At 48.1% G+C, this 22,532-nt stretch overlaps 1 protein-coding gene across 1 annotated transcript in view; it reads left to right on the forward strand.

Annotated features, from left to right (window-relative positions):
• The window catches only part of BTBD10 (BTB domain containing 10), a 34,406-nt gene extending 13,618 nt beyond the window's left edge, over nt 1–20,788 (forward strand). The window contains exons 2-6 of the mRNA XM_089667995.1: nt 2,334–2,619; nt 6,542–6,644; nt 15,505–15,625; nt 17,506–17,703; nt 20,534–20,788. Coding sequence (XP_089524121.1) covers nt 2,334–2,619; nt 6,542–6,644; nt 15,505–15,625; nt 17,506–17,703; nt 20,534–20,775 — 950 coding nt within the window. The 3' untranslated portion in view covers nt 20,776–20,788. The remainder of the gene's footprint in view (nt 1–2,333; nt 2,620–6,541; nt 6,645–15,504; nt 15,626–17,505; nt 17,704–20,533) is intronic.
• The last annotated feature ends 1,744 nt before the right edge of the window (nt 20,789–22,532 follow it).

The following is a 22,532-nucleotide window of genomic DNA, read 5'->3' on the forward strand; positions in this document are numbered from 1 at the left end:
TCAGGGGACAGTCCCCCCTCCCTGCATAATGACACAGGGCGGGGCAATCTACATTTAGTAACAAGAGACACACAGGTATTCAGACTTCACACCAGTAGAAAGTCCCATCAGGACAGAGGGCTGCTGGAGACACACCCCCCCCCCCCTCCAAAATCATTGCACAGAGCAGATAAAATGGGTATAGAAAATAATCATCTCCCTTTTTAAAATAGTCTGGATAAAACAAAAACTGTGTCTGTCTTCATGTCAGGCTGCAAGGCAACAAAATGTGATTCTTTTCTATACCCACTGTAAGTATAACATGCTGTTTAAAGAAAAAAAATATATATATATGCTTACAGGTTCTTTAACCCCCCTGGCGGTATTCCTGAGTGTAAAGGGGTAAAGTTTCAGCACCACAAGCGGTAACCCCCCCCGAGCTACACTCTGGAATACACTGCAGCGTTGCTCCGGGATCCCTCGAGCACTTACCTTGTCCTGCGCTCCCGCGATGTGCCCCCTGCAGCGTCCCCTGTAATGTCCTCCAGCGATGCCGGCATCCGTCTTCCGGGTTCCGTTCCCTGCGACGTCGGGATGTATGGGGGACGGAACTGGCGGGAAATTCAAAAATGTTAAAATTTTACATTCACTAAATACACTAAAATCACATAGTATTCCATTCCTGTATCAAACCATTTCACATACATTTTGTCCCGAGTGCTTTGTCCGGCGCCCTGCCTGCATTTTTACTGTTCTTTCTGCCTGGAAACTGAGAAACGTCCAAAGCGTCCAAAAAGCGTCCCTTTAGGACAAAAGCGGTTTTAGACCGGCTAGAGAACAGCGATAGTAAATCAGAACCACTTGCAGAATTGAGTGATAATGATTGGTGGGGGAAATTCCTCATCAGACACTGAAAACGATTCTGCGACTGAGCTCAGTGATGTGCGAACTTGGCGCTCTATTTCACATTTCAGTGTTTTTGGTTTGATTATATTATTGAATTACATTTATTATTATTATATTATTATTTTTTACGATTTATTATATTATAATTTATGATTTCGTGTTTCAAGTTTTATCATCCCCGGGATGTTTACTAGACTCTTGTTCGGACAGATTTCAGTGAGTTATTCCTAAGAATTACAGCCTATAATAAAAAACTACATATTTCCATGCAAAAAAACTACCGCTTTGAGAACAGAAATATGGACATAATCAGACCGCTAGGGAGGTTAACCTCTTCTCGCCGGCCGCACGCAAATGTTTGGACTCCCAGCGTCTGGGCCTTGACGCCGAGCGGCCACACATTTGCGCGCAATTAACAAAAACATATGTGCTGAGAGCGCGCGCTCCCAGCACACATGTCCGGTGCTCACAGAAAGGTCCTGATCTCCTCTTTTGATTGGGACCTTTCCTGATCATGTGACGGCGAATCACGGTGGTCACATGACCTTAAAACCCCGCCTCCCAGCTTATGAAACCGTTAAAGGGCTGGGAGGCGTCGGCATCAAGGGGTTCAGTAACCCTTTTGATGTTATGTAGTTTTGCAGGAAAAGACATACCTGTAATGGTCCTTTGAAGTCTGCTGCGACACTTCCTGAAGTGTCAGGTCTTCTGAGTGCCCCACTGCCCCTCCCTATAGATCGCTATAGAAGAGCATGTAATATGGAGGTTAGCAGGAGAAACCAGTGAGAGTTGCATGGGATCCAGGAGAGTGACACTCCGGTAACTGTCGGGTTCCCTGTAGATATTGGAGGGCCATTTCTGAGCAATGGAGCGGTGGTCAGCAGATCGGGCACCAGGAAAGAAAAGAATTCACGCTTATTTTTATTTATTTATTTTTTTAATTTAAATTTTTTTTTTTTTTTACAGTTATGCGTTTTCTTGCACAATTTTCTGTAGCTACAGAGTCGTCGTAATGGATATTCTAGGCATTGCATTTTTCCAGTTCTAGTAGTATAAAATATTCTGCTCACTATACAGGCAAAATCATTTGTGGAGCAGTAAATTGATTAGGAAAATTCGAATGAACCCTTTTCCGTTGTTACATAGTTAGTCTGGCTGAAAAAAGACAAAAGTCCATCCAGTTCAACCATTAAAAAAAAAAAAGTTCTAATCCCACACCCACAGTTGATCCAGAGGAAGGCAAATAAACCCAGTAAGAAAAACTTCTGTAAGGAAGTAGAAATGTGTTCTTGGAAAGTTCGTTTCTCTTGGTTTATAATTCTTTTACACCTTTTTTAATTCTTTTAGACCGTACCTGATAACCTGCAGTGTCTCCCTTGGGATGTCACTTGATCTTCCACACCTTCAGTGACCGTGCATTGAAACAGATACTAAATTCTCTTTTCTAGATCGAGAGAAGGAATATTGTTCCTCCCGGCCGAGCAGTCCCCGCCCTCAGAAAACCTCACCGAACGGTTCCAGTAGTAGTGTCGGAATGAGTAGCCGCAACAGTAGCCAGTCCAGTTCAGACGGGAGCTGTAAGACCGCTGGGGAGATGGTGTTTGTTTACGATACGGTGAAAGAAGGTGCTCGGAACGTGCGCACCTCCGAGAGGGTCACGCTCATAGTCGACAACACCAGATTTGTTGTCGATCCGGCAATTTTCACGGCACAGCCAAACACCATGTTGGGCAGGTTTGTATACCCTTTGTATGTCTGTTGCTGTCTGTTAGGTCATTGTGTATCTTCTGCGCTTGGCAGTCTTCCTGTATTGCAATAGCAACAATGACCCTAAAGAGGGATTCAGTAAGGATCTGCAAAACAATAAGGGGGACACCAGGCAGGTTTTTTTTTTTACTTTTATTTAAATTAAATTGAAAATTTAATTTAAAAAAAGTGTAATTTATAATAAAACTATATTAACACACAACCTATGAAAATTTAATATTTAAAAAAAAAAATAATATATATATATATATTACATTTAAAAAAAAAATATTACATTTTCACAAGTTATGTGTTATATATACATACATACACACACACAACTTATGAAAATGTAATATTTAAAAAAAAAAAATAAAATCTATATATATATTTTTTTAAATATTACATTTTCAGAAGTTATGTGTTATTATATATACATACATTATATACATACACACACACATAACTTATGAAAATCTAATATTTAAAAAAACAAAAAATTATATATATATATTTTTTTTAAATATAAAATTTTCATAAGTTATTTTGTCTTTAAAAAAAAAAATAATAATAATAAAAAAAAAAAATAAAAAAAAAAATATATATATATATATATATATATATATATATATATATATATATATTTTACACACACACAAAACTTATGAAAATGTAATATAAAAAAAAAATATATATATATAAATATTTTTTAAATATTAAATTTTTGGAAGTTGTGTTAAATAAATATATATATATATATATATTTTAACACATAACTTCCGAAAATGTAATATTTAAAAAAAAAATATATATATATGTATATAATTTTTTTTTTTAAATTACATTTTCATAAGTTGTGTGTGTATGTATGTATGTGTGTGTGTGTGTGTGTGTGTGTGTGTGTGTGTATATATATATATATATTAACACATAACTTATGAAAATGTAATATTTAAAAAAAAAATATAAATATAAAAAAAAAAATATATATATATATATTTATATATATATATATATATATATATATTAGTATTACTTTACTAAAAACACTTTACTTCAGTTTTGTATCCAATGCAATAATCCCCTAATGTGTTTTAAAACAATCTACCAGACGTTATCCCACAGCAGGAATTAGACTTTTGGGTTGGAGGTTATACATTCTGAGCCAGTTTACGCTGGTGGCAGCCTGACATGTTTTAGGCACCGGTAGATGGAGGGGAGAGAAGTATGGGGGGGGCATCTCACCACTTTGAGGCATATTCATAGCCTAGCTGACAGGCAGCTGCTAGGGGAAACAGCGGGTGATGTGATAGTCAGTGATGGTTCCACACTAGTGGCTATGCAGTGTGCATAGTAAGCAGAAATATATATTGAATACGGCCAAGGTTGTAGTTTTTCAAATACATGTCAGTATATTTGGGAAGAATATTTTTAAAATATATTTTTCTTCCATGTGGGTTATAATTGCATAACAAGCCTGAAGGCCACTAAATGTCTAATATTTCCTTAAGCCCCCGGTCACATTGGGTGCGCCTTGGCGTATGATTTGCATGCCATGCGTCTTGCAAATTATGTGCCAAGTCACACCCTATTGTCCGCTATTAGAGATAGGATAGGTTAACCTTTCGTAACATGTTACACCCATATTCAGGGTTTAACATGTTACTGATTCAGCAGTCCCGCATAGTTCTGTGAATGTGAAAACTACAAGTACCAACAGTCTTTGCAGCTCTCAGCTAGTAGTTCTTTGAGTTTTCCTGTCATTGTGTAACTGCTTGCCCATATGAGGTACGAGCAGACAGCTTACACAGACTGTACAGATCTGCAAGAGCCTTGCATTGCATTGACAGACCTGCAAGAGCCTTGCATTGCATTGACAGATCTGCAAGAGCCTTGCATTGCATTGACAGATCCGCAAGAGCCCTGCATTGCATTGACAGATCCGCAAGAGCCCTGCATTGCATTGACAGATCCGCAAGAGCCCTGCATTGCATTGACAGATCCGCAAGAGCCCTGCATTGCATTGACAGATCCGCAAGAGCCCTGCATTGCATTGACAGATCCGCAAGAGCCCTGCATTGCATTGACAGATCCGCAAGAGCCCTGCATTGCATTGACAGATCCGCAAGAGCCCAGCATTGCATTGACAGATCCGCAAGAGCCCAGCATTGCATTGACAGATCCGCAAGAGCCCAGCATTGCATTGACAGATCCGCAAGAGCCCTGCATTGCATTGACAGATCCGCAAGAGCCCTGCATTGCATTGACAGATCCGCAAGAGCCCTGCATTGCATTGACAGATCCGCAAGAGCCCTGCATTGCATTGACAGATCCGCAAGAGCCCTGCATTGCATTGACAGATCCGCAAGAGCCCTGCATTGCATTGACAGATCCGCAAGAGCCCTGCATTGCATTGACAGATCCGCAAGAGCCCAGCATTGCATTGACAGATCCGCAAGAGCCCTGCATTGCATTGACAGATCCGCAAGAGCCCTGCATTGCATTGACAGATCCGCAAGAGCCCTGCATTGCATTGACAGATCCGCAAGAGCCCTGCATTGCATTGACAGATCCGCAAGAGCCCAGCATTGCATTGACAGATCCGCAAGAGCCCAGCATTGCATTGACAGATCCGCAAGAGCCCAGCATTGCATTGACAGATCCGCAAGAGCCCAGCATTGCATTGACAGATCCGCAAGAGCCCAGCATTGCATTGACAGATTTGCAAGAGCCCAGCATTGCATTGACAGATCTGCAAGAGCCTTGCATTGCATTGACAGATCTGCAAGAGCCCTGCATTGCACCCCTGATCTGCTGATTGCAGGTGCGATGCTTTGCAGGCTCATAGTAAAAAAAAAAATGGACTGTTTTTTCCTTGCCAAAACATTTTATTGCATTTTATTATTTTTTTTTTTACAAAGGCAAACGTCTCATTTAAGAGACAGAAATCCCTCCTCTGTGTTCCTCTAAGACTAGTTGTGGTTATTAGGGGCCTGATTTCAGGAATAACCTCTCCCACGGCCACACCCATGTCCCTTTAGTTTGCGCTTATTGGCCACTGAGGCACTCTCCTTGGGCAAGGGTGTACACAAAGTAGATCGGACGTCTCGGAGAACCAAAGAAATGGAGCCTTTTGACTTACAATAAAGTAGTAATGGGCATCTTGTGGTATAGTCCCTTAACAGAGGACTTTAAAGTCATCCCAACAATCCAAATAATGGTGTGTTGCAATAGAAGAGCTCTTATACTTAATAAAACTCCAGCAGCCCATGTGTTCTGGTGTATGTGGCGCAAGCAGAGTGTTCTGACACTCTCGGAAGTGGCAAATGATGCGAAAATAACTAATGCAAGTAATAGATGATTTAATTTTCTTTCGTGGAAGGAAAGAAAATTGCTCGATTCCCCCATCAGCACCATCAGTGTTGATGGGGGAATCCCTCCCGCTGCGCTATTGTGTTCTGCAGGCAAAAAGCCTTCCTTGCTAGCAGTACACAGTGATCACTGCTAGCAGCTATAGCCGCCGAAAGTGATTGTATGCAAAAAATCTGACTGGCTGGTTGTGCTGAAGTTGACCGATGGATTGACTTTAGTGCAACCAGTCTGCCCATAGATGGGTCAGATCTCAGCTGCTGAACCGGCCGAGATTCGATCCATCTATGGCTGGCTTAAGGGGAGGTATGACGTGGGCCTGTGGGCAATTATGAGTACAAGACCTCTTCTTTTGCAGGGATCGGTTATCTGGATTTGGTTTCACTGACCAGGTTCCTTTTTTAAAATGGCTGAAGGGTTCAGTTTACGAATCGTTTGACACATTTACTTTAATCCATCCATGAGATGAGCTTCATCTGTGTGCGTTGTGTTCCCTGCCTGTCCTTCACACTGGTTGACATTTGCTGCTCTCGTTGTTCAGGATGTTTGGATCCGGCAGAGAACATAATTTCACTCGTCCCAATGACAAAGGAGAGTTTGAAGTGGCAGAAGGAATCAGCTCCACTGTGTTCCGGGCAATCCTGGTGAGATATTTGGCCTTAGCAGCCTGGTCTGTTGTCGTTTTTCCAGCACTTTAATAATCCCACCTCTGACTGGACCTCTTTCCATTCATCTGTCACTCTGTAACGCTCCCTCTGAGTCTGTCACTTTCTCAATCTAGGCATCTTATGTCACCAGATAACTGTCTGTGGTTTTGACCTTCAAAATTCCATCATGTGTGCATTTTTTTTTTTAGTAGGTGCTGATAGTTATACTGTAAGTCCAATATAAGTCTAAATGAATCTACACGATATGGCCAAAGGCTTGCTGGCCCCTTGACCATCATACCTATATGAGCTTATTAGATGGGCCCATTCCAAAACCAAGACCATGGAATTGCTCTCTTGGCAGACGTAATGGTCTCCAAATTTCTGAGAAGGCTTTCTACAAGATTTGGTTGGGTATCTGTGGTAGTTTGTGCCCATTTGTGAGGTCAGATTCTGATGTTGGATGAGAAGACATGGCTCACAACTGGCTTTTCATTTATTCTCTAAGGTGTTCAGTAGGGTTGAGGTCAGGGCTCGATTTTCTCCACATCAAAACTGGTCAATCCGTGTACTTTTGGTTCTGGCTTTGTACACGGGGGTACAGTCATGCTGGAACACTTCAAAATGTTGCCACAAGGTTGGAAGGGCTGAATTGTCTAAAAGGTCTTTGCTGTAGTACTAATAGTACCCTTGACTGAAAACACCTGAAGTCATCTGGAGGGCCAAAAAGGAAGGCGTGATGATCATGTGTCTACATAATCTGGCTATATAGTGTACCACAGTGTCTACTGTTACCTTAACTTGGCAGAAAACCTCCCATGTGCCTCTTGATTTGGTTTTCCATTGTTACCAGGGCCTTGACTTCTAGGCTAATCCCCTCCTACCTTCTGTCCAATAACAGCGTCCTTATTGGCTGAAATGTTCTCACTGGACAGAAGAAATGGCAGCTGGCCATGGTTTAGCCAAGTAGCCAGGAATGGCAGTTGTCCGCGGTTTGGCCAAGTAGCCAGGAATGGCGGTTGGCCCGCGGTTTGGCCAAGTAGCCAGGAATGGCGGTTGGCCCGCGGTTTGGCCAAGTAGCCAGGAATGGCGGATGGCCCGCGTTTTGGCCAAGTAGCCAGGAATGGCGGTTGGCCCGCGTTTTGGCCAAGTAGCCAGGAATGGCGGTTGGCCCGCGTTTTGGCCAAGTAGCCAGGAATGGCGGTTGGCCCGCGGTTTGGCCAAGTAGCCAGGAATGGCGGTTGGCCCGCGGTTTGGCCAAGTAGCCAGGAATGGCGGTTGGCCCCGCGGTTTGGCCAAGTAGCCAGGAATGGCGGTTGGCCCCGCGGTTTGGCCAAGTAGCCAGGAATGGCGGTTGGCCCCGCGGTTTGGCCAAGTAGCCAGGAATGGCGGCTGGCCCGCGGTTTGGCCATGTAGCCAGGAATGGCGGCTGGCCCGCGGTTTGGCCAAGTAGCCAGGAATGGCGGTTGGCCCCGCGGTTTGGCCAAGTAGCCAGGAATGGCGGTTGGCCCCGCGGTTTGGCCAAGTAGCCAGGAATGGCGGTTGGTCCCGCGGTTTGGCCAAGTAGCCAGGAATGGCGGTTGGCCCCGCGGTTTGGCCAAGTAGCCAGGAATGGCGGTTGGCCCCGCGGTTTGGCCAAGTAGCCAGGAATGGCGGTTGGCCCCGCGGTTTGGCCAAGTAGCCAGGAGTGGCGGTTTGGCCAAGTAGCCAGGAGTGGCGGTTTGGCCAAGTAGCCAGGAGTGGCGGTTTGGCCAAGTAGCCAGGAGTGGCGATTGTTAACAGTTTGCCTTCCCTGGCTACTTGGCTGAATCATGGGCAAAGAACTGCAAACCTAAAAGATGCACAGAGATCTTTTGGCTGCAAGAAGAGATCTTTTGGCTGCACCTTATAATACATGTTTACAGGTTTCAGTGTAAGGTTAGAAATGACTGAGAAGCAGCACAAGGAGCCAGTCAGTTGCAGTGCTCATGTGTTAATAGGGGATTTAGTGATAGAAATAAAGAGCAGAGAGAAGACTTTCTGCTGCTTCTCCTTTCACTGTCCAATCCCCAGCTGGGGGCAGGACAGGACCTGTAAGTGTTAACTCTAGCAGAGAAAAATCTGGTCTCCAGCTAGACAGGGCTGTGTGGCCGAGCTCCGTAATTCTCTGGACTGGATGGATAGAAACACGGATCCATTGGCAGGTATAACCGCTCCCATATATGTATTCCATTTGTGTAGATGGCAGTTTGCCCGGTTCATCGTCAATGTACCTTTTCTTGTAGTAAATAAAAAAAATATATTATTTTTTTGAGGTTGGTGCATTTTTGGAAAGAAAACACAAAATTGATGGCAGGCACTGACCGTTTCTCAGCGCCTGCTTATTTTTTTTATTATCGTGTTTTTCGCTCTGCAGAACGCAAAACAATCTATGATTGTGTTTAGGAACCCTTCTGTGGCATTTTTGCTGCAATCATCATTCTTCACCGAGAAGCCGGCATTTATTTCCGGCAGTTCACAATCTCCGTACATTTTTTTTTTTTTTGTTTAATATTCGGCTGCCGCATCATAAACTGCCGCTTGCCACAAGTATGTTGTGGTGCACTTGAAGAATAATGAGATTTTTGGAGAATGGCTCAGAATGTTGTGGTGGAGCAGCTGTGTGTGTTTCTAGGTCTGAGCATTTTGCTGTGCTGGAGAGACTTCATTCCTGAGTCACTGAGCTCCGTTCCCTGACTGTGCTGGAGAGACTTCATTCCTGAGTCACTGATCTCCCTTCCCTGACTGTGCGGAGAGACTTCATTCCTAAGTCACTGATCTCCCTTCCCTGACTGTGCGGAGAGACTTCATTCCTAAGTCACTGATCTCCCTTCCCTGACTGTGCCGGAGAGACTTCATTCCTAAGTCACTGATCTCCCTTCCCTGACTGTGCCGGAGAGACTTCATTCCTAAGTCACTGATCTCCCTTCCCTGACTGTGCCGGAGAGACTTCATTCCTGAGTCACTGAGCTCCGTTCCCTGACTGTGCTGGAGAGACTTCATTCCTGAGTCACTGATCTCCCTTCCCTGACTGTGCGGAGAGACTTCATTCCTAAGTCACTGATCTCCCTTCCCTGACTGTGCTGGAGAGACTTCATTCCTGAGTCACTGAGCTCCCTTCCTTGACTGTGCTGGAGAGACTTCATTCCTAAGTCACTGATCTCCCTTCCCTGACTGTGCCGGAGAGACTTCATTCCTGAGTCACTGAGCTCCCTTCCCTGACTGTGCTGGAGAGACTTCATTCCTGAGTCACTGAGCTCCCTTCCCTGACTGTGCTGGAGAGACTTCATTCCTGAGTCACTGAGCTCCCTTCCCTGACTGTGCCGGAGAGACTTCATTCCTGAGTCACTGAGCTCCCTTCCTTGACTGTGCCGGAGAGACTTCATTCCTGAGTCACTGAGCTCCCTTCCCTAACTGTGCTGGAGAGACTTCATTCCTGAGTCACTGAGCTCCCTTCCCTGACTGTGCTGGAGAGACTTCATTCCTGAGTCACTGAGCTCCCTTCCCTGACTGTGCTAGAGAGACTTCATTCCCGAGTCATTGAGCTATGTTCCCTGACTGTGCTGGAGAGACTTCATTCCTGAGTCACTGAGCTCCCTTCCCTGACTGTGCTGGAGAGACTTCATTCCTGAGTCACTGAGCTCCCTTCCCTGACTGTGCTGGAGAGACTTCATTCCCGAGTCACTGAGCTCCCTTCCCTGACTGTGCTGGAGAAGCTTCATTCCCGAGTCACTGAGCTCCGTTCCCTGACTGTGCTGGAGAAGCTTCATTCCTGAGTCACTGAGCTTCGTTCTCTGACTGTGCTGGAGAGACTTCATTCCTGAGTCACTGAGCTCCCTTCTCTGACTGTGCTGGAGAGACTTCATTCCTGAGTCTCTGAGCTCCCTTCTCTGACTGTGCTGGAGAGACTTCATTCCTGAGTCTCTGAGCTCAGTTCCCTGACTGTGCTGGAGAGACTTCATTCCTGAGTCTCTGAGCTCAGTTCCCTGACTGTGCTGGAGAGACTTCATTCCCGAGTCACTGAGCTCCGTTCCCTGACTGTGCTGGAGAGACTTCATTCCCGAGTCTCTGATCTCCCTTCCCTGACTGTGCTGGAGAGACTTCATTCCCGAGTCTCTGAGCTCCCTTCCCTGACTGTGCTGGAGAGACTTCATTCCTGAGTCACTGAGCTCCCTTCCCTGACTGTGCTGGAGAGACTTCATTCCTGAGTCTCTGAGCTCAGTTCCCTGACTGTGCTGGAGAGACTTCATTCCCGAGTCACTGAGCTCCCTTCCCTGACTGTGCTGGAGAGACATCATTCCCGAGTCACTGAGCTCACTTCCCTAACTGTGCTGGAGAGACTTCATTCCTGAGTCTCTGAGCTCCGTCCCCTGACTGTGCTGGAGAGACTTCATTCCTGAGTCACTGAGCTCCGTTCTCTGACTGTGCTGGAGAGACTTCATTCCTGAGTCACTGAGCTCCCTTCTCTGACTGTGCTGGAGAGACTTCATTCCTGAGTCTCTGAGCTCAGTTCCCTGACTGTGCTGGAGAGACTTCATTCCTGAGTCTCTGAGCCCACTTCCTGACTGTGCTGGAGAAGCTTCATTCCTGAGTCACTGAGCTCCGTTCCCTGACTGTGCTGGAGAAGCTTCATTCCTGAGTCACTGAGCTCCCTTCCCTGACTGTGCTGGAGAGACTTCATTCCTGAGTCTCTGAGCTCAGTTCCCTGACTGTGCTGGAGAGACTTCATTCCCGAGTCACTGAGCTCCCTTCCCTGACTGTGCTGGAGAGACATCATTCCCGAGTCACTGAGCTCACTTCCCTAACTGTGCTGGAGAGACTTCATTCCTGAGTCTCTGAGCTCCGTCCCCTGACTGTGCTGGAGAGACTTCATTCCTGAGTCACTGAGCTCCGTTCTCTGACTGTGCTGGAGAGACTTCATTCCTGAGTCACTGAGCTCCCTTCTCTGACTGTGCTGGAGAGACTTCATTCCTGAGTCTCTGAGCTCCGTCCCCTGACTGTGCTGGAGAAGCTTCATTCCTGAGTCACTGAGCTCCGTTCCCTGACTGTGCTGGAGAAGCTTCATTCCTGAGTCACTGAGCTCCGTTCCCTGACTGTGCTGGAGAGACTTCATTCCTGAGTCACTGAGCTCCGTTCCCTGACTGTGCTGGAGCTGACGCCAGCATCTCCTATTGCTGCAGTGATATGCTAATCAATACAGATGCTGCTTCTCTTTATTGTCCAATGCCTGGTATATGCGCACCGTCCTTTCTGCAAGGAACTGACGTGTCGCTGGAGATGTCTTCAGCACAGCAGGAACCAGAGTAATGGAATTAGTTGGACTGAAAAACACACAGATATTCCAATCCATTTTTTTTGTAAACTGAGTAGCAAAAAATTATTCACTGAATAGCACTGCGGTGTTATAGGTTATGGATTTCTGATCCGGATCACCATCTGCTTGGAGTTTTTATATTATTCCCTTCTGGAGCAACAGTATCCTACCACAATCTGAAAAGTACTTGGTGAATAGGCCTTCCTAAGCTCTTTTGGCTGTACTTCTATGGATCGCAGACAGTCCCATCAGGGGGAAGGGCTGTCGGAAACACCCCCCCCCCCCCACCAAGCCAATACACAAACACATACATCCCATAATAGTTTGCTCCCAAGCAAGCCACACAATAGAAAAATGGGACACAACCACATGGCATTAAACAATGACCAACCTCCCACCCCACTATACATGTCTACACAATATCAGGACCTCTCACCCTGCACCCCTAACAGGCACAGGGTGACTTACACATAAGAGGGATATGGGGAGCTGAGACGGGTCTCCCCACCTCTCTAAAGTGAGCTGTGTTCCATGGGCCCCCCACCCAAAGTGACTCCCGTCACAAACACATTGAATGTTCATAGGGGAATCCCTCACACAGCGCTATTGTGTTCTGCTGGTGGGGAGCCTTCCTTCCCCCACCGGCAAAATACAATGATCAGTGCTGGTGGCTGTAGCCGCTGGCGGTGAGCGGACGATAAAAACCAACAGGCTGGTTGTACTGAAGTTGATTGGTGCATTGACTTCAGTACAACCAACTGATCGAAATTTGGCCACTTCCTGCTGCTGCTTCCACTACCGGCTGAATTTTCATCAGTCTATGGCCAGCTTTTATAGACCAGCCGTTCTCAACCAGGGTTCCTCAAGAGGGTACTTAGGGGTTCCTTGAGCATGGAGAAACTTCTGCCTCTCAGATGAGTAACCATTGATGACCATGGTCTTTTTTTAGCTATCTGGGGAGGGAGGTCTTCCCAGTGACCACAAGGAGCATTCTTCCCCCCGACCATCACATTAATGAGCTGAAGATAAAGTCATTTTTTAGCAGGAGTTCCCCAAGCTCAGAAAGGTATTTCAAGGGTTCCTCCATGTTATAAAGGCTGTTATAGACAGTCCTTTTCCAAAAAAGAAGACCTGACCCCCATAGAGTTCAACTGATAAAAGAAGTGAGTAAGAAAGCATAAAGATGACCCCCCTTAAAGCTTGTACCTTGACAAACAAGACAGCAGTGGCAGCTCCCATGGCCTCTTAGACAGGTTCTCTTTTACATTTGTCTCGGAGCCTATTGCTTTAACAGTTCGTGTCCAGAGGAAGGCTGAGGCAGCAGCCCATTGTATCTAGAAAAAAAACTCTTCCGTTGTCAACAGTGGCAGTTGGCTTAATTCCCGGAATCGGATGAGTCCTCATCTCCCTTTACCCCCCAGAGCTCCTGTGATATCACGGTAGGATCCGGTGAGTGCTTGGAAAGGGTTTACCACAAGATTCCAATTAGTGACTTTGTGCCGGGCTCACTTTTCAGCGCCGCGAGCGCGTCTGCCCGTTGACACTCACTAATTAGCTGCTAATCGGGTTGTTGATGTTTCTGAGCAGCATTTTGGATCACGTGCCGTTCAGTCATTTCTCCCACTTGGCCAAAGGACGAAACTTGGAGCCATCCCTGGGCTTCCTGGCCACATCCTCAGGAATGATCTCTATGGCAGAGGCCTGCAGTAGTCATTTGTAAGAGTTGCAAGTCCTGTGGTTCCCAACATCCACTGTTATGGGTCCGTGATGATCTAGTAAATGACAGGCAGATGTTACATTTAACTGAGCCCTGCTTGCCTGAATTTCTGCACCACGGGAGCTGACAATCTGATTTCATAGCAGCAGTCATACAGACACACTAGGACTAACATACAACTATGCTGCTAATGCTGGGAGATTACTGAGAATTGAATGTGCTTGTACCCTGGTCCATGTTCAGCCACTGAAGCACAAAGCATGAAATGATCATTGCCAAGATGTTTAATGCCTGATGTGAGCTCGGAGCTTTTAGTGCACTGCGGCCGGGACCGCTATGGTTAGCAGCTCATGATGTGGAATGCGGTTTAATAGATAATGTGAGAGGAGGAGCCCGGGGGGATGAGGAGAGAGGGAGGATGAGGGCGCGAGGGGCCAGGGAGTCCAGAAACTGGGGAGGTGAGGGGACGAGAGCGTGGGAAGTGGGGGAGGCGAGGGGACGAGAGCGTGGCAAGTGGGGGAGGCGAGGGGACGAGAGCGCGGGAAGTGGGGGAGGCGAGGGGACGAGAGCGCGGGAAGTGGGGGAGGCGAGGGGACGAGAGCGGGGGAGGCGAGGGGACGAGAGCGGGGGAGGCGAGGGGACGAGAGCGCGGGAAGTGGGGGAGGCGAGGGGACGAGAGCGGGGGAGGCGAGGGGACGAGAGCGGGGGAGGCGAGGGGACGAGAGCGCGGGAAGTGGGGGAGGCGAGGGGACGGGAGCGCGGGAAGTGGGGGAGGCGAGGGGAGGGGAGCGCGGGAAGTGGGGGAGGCGAGGGGACGGGAGCGCGGGAAGTGGGGGAGGCGAGGGGACGGGAGCGCGGGAAGTGGGGGAGGCGAGGGGACGGGAGCGCGGGAAGTGGGGGAGGCGAGGGGACGGGAGCGCGGGAAGTGGGGGAGGCGAGGGGACGGGAGCGCGGGAAGTGGGGGAGGCGAGGGGACGGGAGCGCGGGAAGTGGGGGAGGCGAGGGGACGGGAGCGCGGGAAGTGGGGGAGGCGAGGGGACGGGAGCGCGGGAAGTGGGGGAGGAGGGGATGAGAGCGTGGAAGTGGGGAAGGGATGAGGGGGGTTGAGAATCTGAGGAGGCGGGAGACGAGGGAACAAGAGTCTGGTGGGGGGGTGAGAGTCAAGAAACGGGAGGCTAGGGGAGGAGAGTCTGTGAAGTGGGGAAGTGAGGAGAGGAGAGTCTGTGAAGGGGGGGGAGTAGAGTCCGTGGGGTTGAGAGGGAGGAGAGTCTGGGGTGGTGAGGGGATGAGAGTCTGGGGAGGTGGGAGGCGAGGGGTCTAGAATCTGGGGAGGGGAGAGGGTATGAGAGTCTGGGAAGGGGGGAGGTGAGGAAAAAGAGTCTGAGAATGGGGGAGGCGAGGGGGCATGAGTCCAGGTTGTGAGGGGGTGGGAGGCGAAGGGGAGAAGAATCCGGGGAGGTGAGGGACTGAGATTTTGGGAAGGGAGGCGAGTGTCTGAGAAGAGGGGAGACGAGGTGATGGGAGTCCGGGGGGGGGGTATTGGGTGAGGGGGCGAGAGTCAAAGCTGTGGAGCAGTTATGACAGGAGGGTACCTTGGCACAGGACATGGTGCTGAGAATGATGATTGTTGCAGTAATGGGTGTGAATATATATATATATTTAATGTCTCGAGCTGCGGCCTGTAATGTTCTGATCCGTCACCTCTTCATCGCCCATCCGTCTCACCTTTCTGTTCTTCTGTCCTTTTTTTTTTGGTTTCTTTAGCTAATTTTTTTTTTTTTTTAATTGCATCTTTGTAATTTCATAAGGATTACTACAAGACGGGGATAATTCGTTGCCCAGACGGAATATCCATCCCAGAGCTCAGAGAGGCCTGTGACTATCTGTGTATCTCCTTTGAATATAGCACTATCAAATGTAGAGACCTCAGTAAGTATGCGGCAGACGGGGGGCGCTCACGGGCTTCTGTATTAACAATATTGCTTAACTCAGTACTAACCTTGCGGTGTGACGGTGCGGAGAAGTGATGCAGTCACCAGCCCCCCCCCCCCCCCCCCTCATTCTGTGCATGTAGATCTTCTCTCCAGTTCTATCCCTTGCATGTCTGACTTTCCTCCCTTTGCTCGGGGTGACAGGCGCTGGGGGCATTGGCAGCTGTCATCAGCATGTAGGCATTTCTAAAGCATTTTTGGTGCTTTCATTTCTTTTTTTGTTTTTTTGTTTTTCCCTCCAGACCTTCTGCATAGTAAATACAATGGGAATAGGTTCTTCTATCTGTCTGTGAAAATGAACAATAAGTGTCACCACTAAAACTGATTAAAAAAATAATAGTACAGCATTAGAAACACTGTTTCTAAATTTATTATTGATGTTGGTAATTTACGATGTACACAATAGATACTTTGTTGGCAGATTGATCTATTGCAGGCTGTTAGAGCAGTGGTTTCCAAACAGTGTCCCAGGGGGCCCCATGTGGCCCTTTGCTTGCCTGCATCCAACCCTTGGGCACTATTCCTCCAGTTCCTTGACTGATACCAATGATAGGCCATCAGCCCTCCCACTGACACCACCGGTGGGGCACTATTCATCCCACTGACACCAGTGATGGGGCCCCGTTCCTCCCAGTGACAGGGCCCTGTTCATCCCACTGATGCCACTGATGGGGCACCAGTCATTCCACTGACACCATTGATGGGGCACTGTTCCTCTCACTGACACCAATGATGGGGCACTATTCCTCCCACTGACACCAATGATGGGGCACTAATCCTCCCACTGACACCAATGATGGGGCACTATTCCTCCCACTGATACCAATGATGGGGCACTATTCCTCCCACTGACACCAATGATGGGGCACTATTCCTCCCACTGACACATTGTAAAGTGCTGAGCAAACTGTTGGCGCTATATAAATCCTGTATAAGTGCTGAGCCACGATTTCTCCCACTGACATCATTGATGGGCCACTATTCCCACTGACACCATTTATGGGCCACTATTCCCATTGACACCATTGATGGGGCCACTATTCCCACTGACACCATTGATGGGCCACTATTCCCATTGACACCATTGATGGGGCCACTATTCCCACTGACACCATTGATGGGGCCACTATTCCCACTGACACCATTGATGGGGCCACTATTCCCACTGACACCATTGATGGGGCCACTATTCCCACTGACACCATTGATGGGGCCACTATTCCCACTGACACCATTGATGGGGCCACTATTCCCACTGACACCATTGATGGGGCCACTATTCCCACTGACACCATTGATGGGGCCACTATTCCCACTGACACCATTGATGGGGCCACTATTCCCACTGACACCATTGATGGGGCCACTATTCCCACTGACACCATTGATGGGGCCACTATTCCCACTGACACCATTGATGGGGCCACTATTCCCACTGACACCATTGATGGGGCCACTATTCCCACTGACACCATTGATGGGGCCACTATTCCCACTGACACCATTGATGGGGCCACTATTCCCACTGACACCATTGATGGGGGAACTATTCCTCTAAATAAAACCAATGGTGGCACTTTGTTTACTCCCATTGGCCATAGTCCGGCCCCCCCTAAAGTATGAAGGGCAGTAAACAATCCCTTTGCTTAGAAAGTTTGGGGCCCCTGTGTTGGAGAGCTGTGCTGTGCTATTAATATTTGATCCCAGTTTCAGACACCAGCTGATCAGAATTTCATGTCTACAGCTGCACCTCCGCTAGTCTGGTCAGTCTTATCACTAATCTCAGGCACTCTGCATTTCCCCCCCCCAATATTTCAGGTGCTTTGATGCACGAACTGTCCAATGACGGGGCCCGGAGACAGTTCGAGTTTTATCTGGAGGAGATGATCCTGCCACTGATGGTGGCCAGCGCTCAGAGCGGGGAGCGGGAGTGCCATATCGTGGTGCTGACGGATGACGACGTGGTGGACTGGGATGAAGAGTACCCTCCGCAGATGGGAGAAGAGTATTCTCAGAGTAGGTCCTCCTTCTCTTCTCTGTCCTGTAGCCGTATTATCAAAACCAGAGGCACAAACCTCTAAAAATCTGTCCTGATCGAAATTTACACCACACTGTTACAGCAGAGTAACAGGTTTTTTTTTTTTTTTGTTTTTTTTTTTGTAGGCAGCCTGTACTGGGTGGAGCCTGCTAGGCTCCTCCCACAGCTCTGCCCTCTGCACAGGCTATGTATTGCACAGTGATGGTGCCCTGCTACTTTTACAAGGTGGTACCTGGGGTTGTAGCACACAAAGTGGATTTATATCTTTCGTGGCTATTAAGGAGTATGAATAAAACATTCACTGCTCGGAATTCAGCTTTAACTCTCCCCTACTCTATTCACAACAAAAATAACACGTTGATTTAGAGAGGTTTCCATTGTGGCATAAAAATATAAACGAGAGAGGGCGCCTCCTAAGTGTAAACCATTTTATTAGAAGAAAGAGCGAATAAAAATATACACCCAGAGTATCTGTATGAAGAATGAAGTCATCTGTGGATCAGCTCTGAATTGCAGAGATCGGCTGGCAAGCGGCTGTTCCAGAGTGCAGCCGTTTGCCTGCCGATCCCTGCGCTTTGGAACGGCCGCTTGCCTGCCGACCTCTGCAGCTCAGCGGCTTCACATAGGACCTCATTCTTCGTCGTACACATACGCTGATCTTGTGTCATGCAGTGAGTGTATATTTTTATTCGCTCTTCTAATAAAATGGTTTACACTTAGATGGAGGCGCCCTCACTGTTCTATATCCGGTATTCCCAAGACCTGTTTTTAGAGGAGCAGCCACCATCTTTTTTTTTTTTAAGTGACTTTTAATCTCTTTGATTTGGATTGTTGGATTTTTACATTTTATTTCCGTTTACCTGACTGTGCCTTTATTATCTCCAGCTCACCAAGCAGCGCCTTTTTTGTGCGGTCAGCACAGTCATTGTTTTCCTTCTTTCCATTTTGGCGTTTGCTGCATCCCGGCAAGCCAAACCAGCCTCTGAAATAATCCAATGGATGAGGTGATCGTCCAAGAATATGACAACTCGTTCACACCAGACCACGTGCTAAAACGTGGCGTTGTCCATTGTTTACAGGATGTGCTTGTTAGTGTAAGACACGTAACCACCTTCTTCCCCTCTTTCCTCTTCCTCCCTCCTCTTCCTCCCCCCTCCCCCCTCTTCCTCCCTCCTCTTCCTCCCCCCTCTTTCCTCTTCCTCCCCCCTCTTTCCTCTTCCTCCCCCCTCTTTCCTCTTCCTCCCCACTCTTTCCTCTTCCTCCTTCCTTTTCCTCCTTCCTCTTCCCTCTTTCTTCCTCCTTCCTCTTTCTTCCTCCTTCCTCTTCCCTCTTTCTTCCTCCTTCCTCTTCCCTCTTTCTTCCTCCTTCCTCTTCCCTCTTTCTTCCTCCTTCCTCTTCCCTCTTTCTTCCTCCTTCCTCTTCCCTCTTTCTTCCTCCTTCCTCTTCCCTCTTTCTTCCTCCTTCCTCTTCCCTCTTTCTTCCTCCTTCCTCTTCCCTCTTTCTTCCTCCTTCCTCTTCCCTCTTTCTTCCTTCTTCCTCTTCCCTCTTTCTTCCTTCTTCCTCCTCCCTCTTTCTTCCTTCTTCCTCCTCCCTCTTTCTTCCTCTTTCTTCATCTTCCTCCTCCCTCTTTCTTCCTCTTCCTCTCTCTTTCTTCTTCCTCCTCCCTCTTTCTTCCTCCTCCCTCTTTCTTCCTCCTCCTCCTCCTCCTCCTCCTCCCTCTTTCTTCCTCTTCCTCCTCCTCCTCCTCCTCCCTCTTTCTTCCTCTTCCTCCTCCCTCTTTCTTCCTCTTCCTCCTCCCTCTTTCTTCCTCTTTTTTCCTCCTCCCTCTTTCTTCCTCTTTCTTCCTCTTTTTTCCTCCTCCCTCTTTCTTCCTCTTTCTTCCTCTTTCTTCCTCCTCCCTCTTTCTTCCTCCTCCTCCCTCTTTCTTCCTCCTCCTCCCTCTTTCTTCCTCCTCCTCCCTCTTTCTTCCTCCTCCTCCCTCTTTCTTCCTCCTCCTCCCTCTTTCTTCCTCCTCCCTCTTTCTTCCTCCTCCCTCTTTCTTCCTCCTCCTCCCTCTTTCTTCCTCCTCCTCCCTCTTTCTTCCTCCTCCTCCCTCTTTCTTCCTCCTCCTCCCTCTTTCTTCCTCCTCCTCCCTCTTTCTTCCTCCTCCTCCCTCTTTCTTCCTCCTCCTCCCTTTTTCTTCCTCTTCCTCCCTTTTTCTTCCTCTTCCTCCTCCTCTCTCTTTCTTCCTCTTCCTCCCTTTTTCTTCCTCTTCCTCCTCCTCTCTCTTTCTTCCTCTTCCTCCCTTTTTCTTCCTCTTCCTCCTCCTCTCTCTTTCTTCCTCCTCCTCCTCCTCCTCTCTCTTTCTTCCTCCTCCTCTCTCTTTCTTCCTCCTCCTCTCTCTTTCTTCCTCCTCCTCTCTCTTTCTTCCTCTTCCTTTTTCTTCCTCGCGGGGTGAGTTGTGCTGCATAAAAATGTAGCATTTCTACAATTCTATGCAATGCACAACAACTGCCCTTCGACACAGCATTGTGTGTGAACAGGGCACATAGGAAACCATTGGATTTATGTGGTCGGCCTGGGTCAACACAACTGAATGGAGGTAGAGTGAACGAGAGCAGGCCATAGACGGTTCCTTTATTGGCCGTTTTTTCGTCCGAAAAACTAAACATCGTTCTGTAAACGGATGTTACCACCAATGATTGCGAAAATCGAAAGAAAAATCTGCTGATTTTTGAACCGTGTATGGCCGGCGTTGGTGTACAAATACTGCATGACGGGAATGTCTGCGCACAACGTGGGTTAATTTTTCATTTTATTTGTTTTCAGTCATTTACAGCACCAAGTTGTACCGATTCTTTAAGTACATTGAAAACCGAGACGTGGCCAAGTCTGTCCTGAAGGAGAGAGGCCTCAAGAAAATCCGGCTGGGGATCGAAGGTGAGAACATCCACACAGCAGGAGCTTCCATGTACACGACCAATCATCAGCAGAGATTGTGCCCGCAGCAACCAGGACATGGGCAATTCCTGCTTTATTTGTTCATTTTGAGGTTTTTTTGTTTTTTTTAATTCCCTGCATCCACACTTATCCCGAGGGATCTGAGATTGAAGAGTCCCACCAGAGACAAATTTTATTCCCGACTTCACAAAGGAGCCGACATGCTTTGGGGGCATCACTCCCCTTCCTCAGGGCTTGAAGATGGGAAATGATGTATGTGACTGGATAAAGAATGTAATGTATTCGATCAATTTTAAAATCGAAGCGCGGTGTCCATCGGCGTTTCATCCAGCCCAGTCTTATACATTGTTTCCCAGCCAGTCCAATCCACCCTAAAAATTAAAGCACCACTCCGGGGAAAAAAACATCGCCCTTCTCATCCATCAGGTTGCTATAGTCAAGGAAAAAACAATGCTATCCAGAAGCCCTTTTTTTTTTTACTTACCTGTAGACGTGGTCACATGACATTAGAAACCCAAGTAGTCTCTTCAGTTTACTTTCTGTATGGGTCCTTCTTTAGGTGACCTAGTCACTGCCTGCATGATATGGACACTTCCTATTGGAAGGCCAGTGTCGGGGTGGGCCTCAAAGAAGCAAAGGGCAAGCTGATGTCAGCGGTCTTGGGGCCATCGCAGTGCTGGATAACCTCCCTGGCAGCAGTGGAAGTGTGGGACCTGGACAGCGGGCCTAGTGGGGTGCTTACCTTGTGAGGGCAGTTATACTCCGCTAGGCCTGGAAGGATGAATGGGTGAGAGGAGGGTGAGAGGGCGGGAACGGAGGTACTTTGCCTGGGGCGGGGCTTTTAACAATTCTAAAACCCAAAAATAGTCCATAGATGTGGTGGCTGTATGAGCTTTTTTTTTTGTTTTTGTTTTTTTGCTTTTTCATCTGGTGATCCTGCCATTAACAGACTTCCTGTCTCAGGGTGCAGGTAGGGCAGCCCATTAAAGTGAATGAGCAGCCCTACTTGTGATGTGCATGCGCAAACATGCAGATCTGACCAGAGCCTCTCACCATCCCATTCTGGCATCAGCATAGTCAGTCCCCCATTCACACCACAGTTCCCTCCCCGACACTTCAAAATGCCCCCAATATTACTGTCCCTATCCCCCCCCTCTCCAATATTACTGTCCCTACCCCCCCCCCCCTCCAATATTACTGTCCTGGTCCCCCTCTCCAATATTACTGTCCTGGTCCCCCCCTCCAATATTACTGTCCTGGTCCCCCCCTCCAATATTACTGTCCTGGTCCCCCCCTCCAATATTACTGTCCTGGTCCCCCCCTCCAATATTACTGTCCTGGTCCCCCCCTCCAATATTACTGTCCTGGTCCCCCCCCTCCAATATTACTGTCCTGGTCCCCCCCTCCAATATTACTGTCCTGGTCCCCCCCCCCCTCCAATATTACTGTCCTGGTCCCCCCCCCTCCAGTATTACTGTCCTGCTCCCCCCCTCCAGTATTACTGTCCTGCTCCCCCCTCCAGTATTACTGTCCTGCTCCCCCCCTCCAGTATTACTGTCCTGCTCCCCCCCTCCAGTATTACTGTCCTGCTCCCCCCCCTCCAGTATTACTGTCCTGCTCCCCCCCTCCAGTATTACTGTCCTGCTCCCCCCCCTCCAGTATTACTATCCTGCTCCCCCCCCTCCAGTATTACTGTCCTGCTCCCCCCCCCCCCCTCCAATAATACTGTCCTGGCACCCCCTGCAGTATTACTGTCCTGGCACCCCCTGCAGTATTACTGTCCTGGCACCCCCCCCCCCCAGTATTACTGTCCTCAGCGCATTGCCCCCCCCCCCCCCCCACCACCAATATTATTGTCCTCTTTCCC

This window comes from Staurois parvus, unplaced genomic scaffold (assembly GCF_062004578.1).
Source record: "Staurois parvus isolate SC_StPar_1 unplaced genomic scaffold, SC_StPar_1.0 ptg003729l, whole genome shotgun sequence".
NCBI classification, from domain to species: Eukaryota; Metazoa; Chordata; class Amphibia; order Anura; family Ranidae; genus Staurois; species Staurois parvus.